Genomic DNA, 7,683 nt, shown 5'->3' with positions numbered 1-7,683 from the left:
TACGGAAACTAATTTCCCATTTGCCGTCAGCGAAACCGACATCCGCTTTGGGCGTAGGGCAGCCGGAGCAGAGACCGCCATGGTGCGATTCAAGCACAGGTAAGCGGCGGCGGCTCGACAAATCCTGCCCTGTTAGGTCCTCGCGGCCCCGGCTCCACGCTCACTTCCCTGCTGCCCTCCGCAGGTACCTGCTCTGCGAAGTCGTGTCTGATGACCTCCGCTGCCGTCTGAGTCTGGAGGACCGAGTGCTGGGCGGCCTCGTACGAGACACAATCGCTCGCGTGCACGGGACTTTCGGCGCCGCCTCCTGCTCCATCGGCTTCGCCGGTGCGAGGGTGCTGGGGAACTAGGTGGACGGCGGGTTTGGGAGGGAACGGGGGCGGAAAGGGAGAAGGAAGGGGTAGGAGTGACCGCAGGAGCTTCCAAGCTCGATACACAATCCTCACTGTACGATATCGTCCTCTTGAGGCCACTTGAAGCCTGAGCCGGAAGTCTGAACGAGTCCGAAGTTAGGCAGAAAGCTAAAAGCGGGGGCGCCTGGGTGGCTCAATTGGTTAAGTGTCGTCGGACTTCAGCTCAGGTCATGATCTGACAGTGAGTTCCAGCCCCAGGTAGAGCTCTTGTGCTGACAGCTCAGAGCCTGGAGCCCCTGCTTCGGATTCTGTGTCTCCCTCTCTCTGCCCCTACCCCGCTCACGCTCTCCCAAAAATAAGCAGTAAAAAAAATTTTTTTAAGGAAAAAAAAGCTAAAAGCAGAAGGCGATGGGACTTGGGGCAAGACTCTCCTTTGCCTATTTGACATAGTATATTGGGGGATTGCGATTGAATTAAGCAGGATAATGAGTTAAATGGGGGAAGACGTGTATAGTTCCGAGAAAGCTATTTGTTATATTGACATCCTATGGTGCGAAAAATTGTCAAAATTACCTCTAAAAAGCCCTTAATAGTACAGGCAGGTAGAGTACAGAACTCATAATTGTGTGTATGTAAATGGGGAAGAGGATTCTTCCCACAGCACCAAGTTTTTTAAATTCGTTCCCTCCTTTACCCTGTGCTCAAAATTGAATACTGGAGAATCACATGCATGCACACAGGCACAATTCTCCTACATCAGGTCATTTGCAGTTGGCTGCTTCAAGACCTACAGAGCCCAGTTGCAATAGAACCACCTCTCAGCCAAGAGTTTTCTCTAAGGGAGGTGGATCTCTGCTAGCCCCAACCTCACTTATCAGTGATTTAGAAGAGCATTTATAATTCTGAATTCATTCACCAGTTCCCAGTGGTGTGCAAAGCACTGGATGTGGTTTGTCCCCTTTCCATAAATGAAGGTCTGTTCTAAAGCTCTTTTCCTTTAGGAATTTGTTTTTACCCACTTGATAATACATCCCAAGTGCCACTGCCTGTCACCTAGTAGACTCTCAATTAGTCTTAAGATTTTTAAGTGAATCCAAAATCTCCCAAAATGATTTTTTTCCCTGTAGTGCGATACCTCAATGCCTATACTGGAATAGTGCTACTTCGATGCCGGAAAGAATTCTACCAACTCGTGTGCTCAGCTCTTCCTTTCATCACATACTTGGAGAACAAAGGACACCGTTACCCGTGTTTTCTTAACACTTTGCACGTGGGAGGTAGGGGTGCATATGGTATGGTTGCTGATTTCTAATACTAACAGGTTCAGGGTTCAGTCTTGACAGCGGGTGGGTCTTCCTGCTATCCTGCCAAGAACAAGACGTTTTCACCTAGCTTGGAAAGACTTGAAGCAGACACCTTTCACAAGCTGTTGACCACAAAGCTCTTTCATGTGCCAGGTACAATCCGAACATGTCAGAAGTTCCTGATTCGTTACAACAGGAGACAGCTATTGATGTTATTGCAGAACTGCACTGATGAAGGTAAGCGACATTAGCCCAGTGCCCACTGAACAGTAACCTGAGTAAGAGGTCACTCCCAAAGACCTCTTTCATCCCTGCTGTCTGCCTTTCCAGGAGAGCGGGAAGCTATCCAGAAGTCTGTCACAAGAAGCTGTTTACTAGAGGAGAGGTCAGATGAGGAGCAGCTTTCAGATAGTGGCAGTGAGGAGCCTTCTGAAGCAACGGAGTGAATTTCTGCAGGCTATGCTGTGCCCAAGATTCAGGGCCCACTTGTTGGAACAGGACATTTTGGGAGGCAGCAGCATCTACTATGGTTTCCCAAACTGGATGACTGCTGACCAGAGGCCAGGTTATCAGCTTAAAAGGGAGGACGTGTTCACTTAAACTGAAGTCACTTTTACCTACCAGTGCCTGGTTAAGTGGTTCTGCAAGTGAAGCCCCTGTGGTTACAGACATCCCTGTATCTAATTGCCTGGCGAGAGTAGGTTTAATAAATGTCTTTGGCTTCTGTAGCATTTAGCTTACTTAAGTTCAAGTTTGGCCAGGTCTCCTTCCCTCTCAACCCCTGGCCTCACTGGGAAGACTGGCTCCCCTATAGGATAGCAGATGCATAGCCTCCCACTTGAGCCCTGTGCCCCAATCCCTAGGATGAACCCTAAGTATTCCAAGTCACTCAGAGTAAGTGTATTGGTGAGACACAGCAAGTGAACTGGTACAAATTTATAGCTGGTCTCAGTCCTGACCCACAGGGCCTTAAAAATGCCAGATTCCTTACCAATAATAATCAGGTAACAGGATGACACAGTTTTTGCACTTTTCTTGAGGGGGAACAAAACCTAGCCTTGCCTGACATCACTACAAAGCCAAGCAGCAGCTGCCAACTTCCAGTAGTTTTCTGCAATTCCTCCCTTCCCTACTGTCTTTCACCTGACAGGTACCTGAAAACCCGTGACCCTGACACACTCACAGAAGCAGGAAGGTTTTGATCTACTACCTACTGACATTTCTAGGATGTTTTTTTGAATAAAACATGTTATTCGGAGTCCCTTACACATTTAACAGAAGGATTTGTAGTTTTTGTTTCAACACGTCCCCTCATTTTCAGGGCTGAAACACCCTCATCCACCCAGGAGAGTTCCTATTCCAGAATTTCTGAACCTTTTCCTTTTAAGAATGACGGGTTAAAGCCAAGCCCAACTCAAGAACCCTTTGGGCCTGACACCAGGAGAGAGACTGCTCCATGATAAGAGTGCTCAAACTTCTAGTGTTGTTACTTTAACCTATTTAAGGGGGAGCCTGGGTGGCTCAGTCAGTTAAACGTCCATCTGACTCTTGATTTTTTTCAAGTCATGTTCTCAGGGTTCGTGAGTTCGGGCCCCCACTGTCAGGGACTGTGCTGACAGTGCAGGGCCTGCGTGGGGGATTCTCTCTCTCTCTCCCCTCTCCCACACTCTCTCAGAATAAACTTTAAAAAAAAAAAAGTCTTAACCTATTTAAGAGGTATGTCTATCTAACCTATAATGAACTTTAAAAAACCAGAAAGTTCGCATTGCTTGTGCAAGTGATTTATTGCAACTATTTGCCTTCACATTCTACTATACCTAGAGGTCACTTTATTAAGCAGCGAAATAATTCACATCACTCAAATTCAGCTGAAACCAAGGCACAGACCACTTCAGACAAAAGGAGGCAGTGGGTACCCCCACCGCTTTCAAACCTGCCCTACTCTGCCGCTCCTACAACTGAGGCCACTGTCACTTTTAACAGGCTTGACCTAAAAGTTGGCAGTTCCCAGGCCTTCTTTAGTGACAATTACACCTTTCCTTGCCAAACAGAAGCCACATTCAAGAGGTGTAAAACCCTCCATCACATATGTAAGCAACCCAGGTCTGGCACCACAGCTGACCATTTCTCAGAAGAAAAACTGCAATTCAGGCTAGGTATCCTAAGTCTGTTTTATTCCCATCCTTCTGTTTCTTTAACAAGAGGAGAACTAAACAGGAAAGATTCAACTGTTTTTAAAAGACACACTGATAGGTGTGTTGAAGCCATGATGCCGTGACATGTCAGTAGAACAGTGCTAGAACACTCTGGTTTGGGCTGCTCTGCGGGATGTTGAAGGAACTCAAACTTATTTGGGTTGAGAAAAACTAATTACATGAGGCAAAAAGACTAACCTGGTAACAAACTAAAAATCTTGGCAGGAAGAGAGATCTCTTGTGTGTCAATACTTTATTTTGGTGTAAAGATGGGAAGCTGGAAAATACACTGTATTTAAAATTTTCTTGGTTCCCCCTCACGCTGTGGAAACCCCCTCCCCCCAGAGCTAATCTGTTCAAACTCAAATACTTAAAAATTACAGCAGCAAAACAAAAGCACAGGAAAAAGAAAACCAGATGGAGAAGGTAGCCGGGGCCAGTAGTGTCACTTGGTGTGGACGACTGAGGTGCTGAACAGGAGCTTTTGTTTCTGTTTTTTTCTTTTCTTTCCTCCTTTCTCTTCTAAATGGAAACACAGAAAGAACTTAGCTTAGAATACCATCCCCTTACCCCAGCCAGTTTCGTCCCCGAGAGTCTCAGAGTGGCAGTTAAGGTTCTAGGATGAAGACCCCCTGGATCCAGATACCAGTCCTTGCACACTCCAGGTATCTGGGCAAGTCACTTTACATCCCTAGACCCGTTTCCTCATCTGTAACATAGTCCTACCCATTTAATATGGTTGTTGGGAGAATAAAATGAGCACAAGGCTACGTAGGCACAGCAAAGGCACACCACGAATGCTAGTGATCTTGTCTAACTGAATACTACAGAGTGGCGTGGGCTTCAAGCCTGACTTCTCCACCTATTGGCCACCTTCTACCAAACTCAGGATTCTAAAATCTACTCTCCATTACGTCTTAGAGGGAAAAAATATAGAGTTCTTCAGAATTTCACAGCTGGGCCTCAATAATTAATTTGGGGTGGCAAAAACGTCCTAGCTGACATACTAAATGGACTATTAGCTGACATGAGCATGTGAGCCTAGGGGCTCAAGAGAAAAGTGCCTGACTAATTAGTGATGCCCACCACTGGATCCAGGTGGGAATGACAACTCTGTACTGAGCACTCCGTTTCTTTGCCTTTACCAGAGAGGGGATCTGAAGTAGCTGGTGTGTCCAGTTTCATGAAGGCTGCTTCAATAGCTTGGCTGAAGGAATTTTGGAAACTGGGCACAGGAACACGGTCTGAGTTATCACTCTCCCCGTCGCTGTCCACAGGAGCAGGAGGAACTAAGCTGTTTTCATCTATAAAATACCAGTGTTAATTTACTTTCTGAAAGGAGCCAAACTCCCCCTCCACCAGAGGGCCATTCTCACCTTTCTTTGGAGCAGTTTTGGGCCACACATCTGCTTTTGCTTTTCCAACTCTCAGCATCTGCCAAGGTGGGAAAGAAGGGAGAGAAGAATTTAAGCAACTGATCCAATTTCTTTCCCAGACTTGTGTCTTGACACTAACTGGCTAAGGGCACAAAGAACTATCACCTCTAGAAAAAAGGATTTTCCAAGTACTTCTCTCCTTAACATACTGTTTCAGTCATGTCCTCTATATCCTGACCAAGAGAACTAGCAGTAAACCCCCAAGGTGGGAAACCAAAGCCTGTGTTGTTCCTTAGGAAACAGATAAAGAACAGTGCATGGACCGACTACACAAGAGGTTCTTACTCAGACTCTCAAGCTGGGAATCCTGACTTTGTGTCATTCCCTTCTTCTGGTAAGTTTTTCCTGCTCTTCCTGGGACCCCTAAAATATAAACCTCTTGGAATAAGCAAAACGAACCACCTGGTTATTGAACTCCAGTTACTTTAGGCCAAGAAAATCAATTTAACTTTATCCTAAAACTGCTCCAACAGCTGCCATTACCCTTCAGTCTCTGCTTTTCTAATAGCTCCTTAATTATTAACTTTTAGATCCAATCATAGACCAGATTCCTCCACGTACAATAAAATCAGAACCATCCCTCCTGCCCCTGAATGAGGAATTCTTTCATCTCAGGTGGCTAAGGCCAGCTTCTTAATTATTGAGGGCCACACGTGTCGTGCAACTCAAAGCAGGCTGAATTTTATCCCTGGAAAACTACCAAGAGACAAGCCCCATGAGATTCAAATAAGAATGCGTCATCCTAGGGGCGCCTGGGTGGCTCAGTCGGTTAAACGTCCGACTTCAGCTCAGGTCACGATCTCGCGGTCCAGGAGTTTGAGCCCCGTGTCGGGCTCTGGGCTGATGGCTCAGAGCCTGGTGCCTGCTTCTGATTCTGTGTCTCCCTCTCTCTCTGCCCCTCCCCCGTTCATGCTCTGTCTCTCTCTGTCTCAAAAATAAATAAAAAATAAAATTAAATTAAAAAAAACGTTAAAAAAAAAAAAAGAATGTGTCATCCTAAAGTATGTGTCCCGAAGTGAGGTACAATATTATTCAAATGGAGTTGGGTTGGCAGAGGTTTATTTCACTGAATAACCTTTCTTCATCATGTACCACTTGGATGATCTTTTCCCTTGGTCCTTGGGAGTTAGGGGTCCAAAGAGTATGGAATCTGAATCATCTTACTCTTAAAAGGCCATTAAAATATCTATCACCTATGTGTTATTCTTGCCATAAATATTTAAATGTTTAACCTGAATCCACTCATGAAAAAATAAACAGACAAATCCAAACTGCAGGACACTATATACAACAACTGGCCTGGATGCTTCAAAAATATCCATGCCTCAGGAAGAAAACAAAGAGAAGCTAGAGAAACTGTTACAGATAACAGAAGACTAAAGAGACTTGACAAACACATGCAATGAGCAGTCTTTTTTTTCGACCGGACTGAAAACAATACAGGACCATTGAGACACGGAGAAATAAGAAATAAGTACTGTATTAGATACTCAATTAGCTGAATTTCTTTTATGTGATCATGACAAATGTGGTCATATAGAAGAATATCATTTGGGGGCACTTCTCTCGTAAACAGTTGGTGGTAAACTCATTCAGGAGGTCTAACGTTTTCAATACAGTATAACAATAAAAAGAGAAAGCACATATAGCAAAATGCTAACAACGGGTGAACCTAGGTGAAAGGTATGAGCGTTCATTATGCTATTCCTTCAACACTTTTAAGTTTGAAGTTGTTCAACATATAAAGCTGAAGGGGTGCCTGGGTGGCGCAGTCGGTTAAGCATCCAACTTCAGCCAGGTCACGATCTCGCGGTCCGTGGGTTCGAGCCCCGCGTCAGGCTCTGGGCTGATGGCTCAGAGCCTGGAGCCTGTTTCTGATTCTGTGTCTCCCTCTCTCTCTACCCCTCCCCCGTTCATGCTCTGTCTCTCTCTGTCCCAAAAATAAATAAACGTTGAAAAAAAAAAAAAAACATATAAAGCTGAAAAAAGCAATAGCAATAAAACTTGGTTTAAAAAAACAACTTCAGGGGTCCATGGGTAGGCTCAAGTCAGTTAAGCGTCCAACTCCTGATTTCGGCTCAGGTCATAATCTCACAGTTTGTGAGATCAAGCCCCGCATCAGACTCAACACTGACAGCATGGAGCCTGCTTGGGATTTTCTCTCCCCTCTCTCTCTGCCCCTCCCCCTGCTCGATCACTCTCTCTCTATAAATAAACACTAAAAAAACAAAAACAAATTTAAGCATTTGACATAATTCCTGGGAACCACTTGCTTATAACTTCTGAAACCTATCAGTTAATACTCAAGATTGCTCTCAATTATTTCTTCCTCCTTGACTTCAGGACTCGACTTACCAAAGTCCAATTCCTGCTTCTATCTCAGCACACACTGAGA

The 7,683-nt window shown here is 45.1% G+C and overlaps 2 protein-coding genes across 6 annotated transcripts in view; one reads left to right on the top strand and one right to left on the bottom strand.

Annotated features, from left to right (window-relative positions):
- The first annotated feature begins 10 nt into the window (after positions 1–10).
- Positions 11–3,261, top strand: POP5 (POP5 homolog, ribonuclease P/MRP subunit). 2 transcript variants are annotated; one of them, XM_045458197.1, is made up of 5 exons: positions 11–99; positions 185–327; positions 1,481–1,630; positions 1,811–1,894; positions 2,979–3,261. In XM_045458197.1, the coding sequence occupies exons 1-5, from the start codon at positions 80–82 to the stop codon at positions 3,056–3,058; spliced, it is 477 nt and encodes a 158-aa protein (XP_045314153.1). In that variant the 5' UTR covers positions 11–79; the 3' UTR covers positions 3,059–3,261. The 2 variants fall into 2 exon arrangements, with proteins under 2 accessions (XP_045314153.1, XP_045314152.1); XM_045458196.1 differs by lacking the exon at positions 2,979–3,261 and adding an exon at positions 1,988–2,923 and having other exon boundaries at positions 18–99.
- A 161-nt stretch (positions 3,262–3,422) lies between these two features.
- The window catches only part of RNF10 (ring finger protein 10), a 35,657-nt gene continuing 31,396 nt past the window's right edge, over positions 3,423–7,683 (bottom strand). For 2 of the 4 annotated variants that reach the window (XM_045458187.1, XM_045458188.1), the window contains exons 15-17: positions 5,229–5,286; positions 4,939–5,156; positions 3,423–4,374 (exon numbers count right to left, since the gene is read on the bottom strand). In XM_045458187.1, coding sequence (XP_045314143.1) covers positions 4,024–4,374; positions 4,939–5,156; positions 5,229–5,286 — 627 coding nt within the window. In that variant the 3' untranslated portion in view covers positions 3,423–4,023. The remainder of the gene's footprint in view (positions 4,375–4,938; positions 5,157–5,228; positions 5,287–7,683) is intronic. The other 2 variants (XM_045458189.1, XM_045458190.1) reach the window with 1 other exon arrangement.

This window comes from Leopardus geoffroyi, chromosome D3 (assembly GCF_018350155.1).
Source record: "Leopardus geoffroyi isolate Oge1 chromosome D3, O.geoffroyi_Oge1_pat1.0, whole genome shotgun sequence".
Lineage (NCBI taxonomy): Eukaryota > Metazoa > Chordata > Mammalia > Carnivora > Felidae > Leopardus > Leopardus geoffroyi.
This window is presented reverse-complemented; position numbering and strand designations above follow the sequence as displayed.

What these genes read in the sequence shown, in the direction of transcription:
- POP5 (XM_045458196.1), top strand. Translation starts at nt 80, where the DNA reads ATGGTGCGATTCAAGCACAG. An exon ending in CTGCTCCATCGGCTTCGCCG is followed by an intron (nt 328 to 1,480) that starts GTGCGAGGGTGC and finishes TTTTCCCTGTAG; the next exon opens with TGCGATACCTCAATGCCTAT. An exon ending in TAACACTTTGCACGTGGGAG is followed by an intron (nt 1,631 to 1,810) that starts GTAGGGGTGCAT and finishes TTCATGTGCCAG; the next exon opens with GTACAATCCGAACATGTCAG.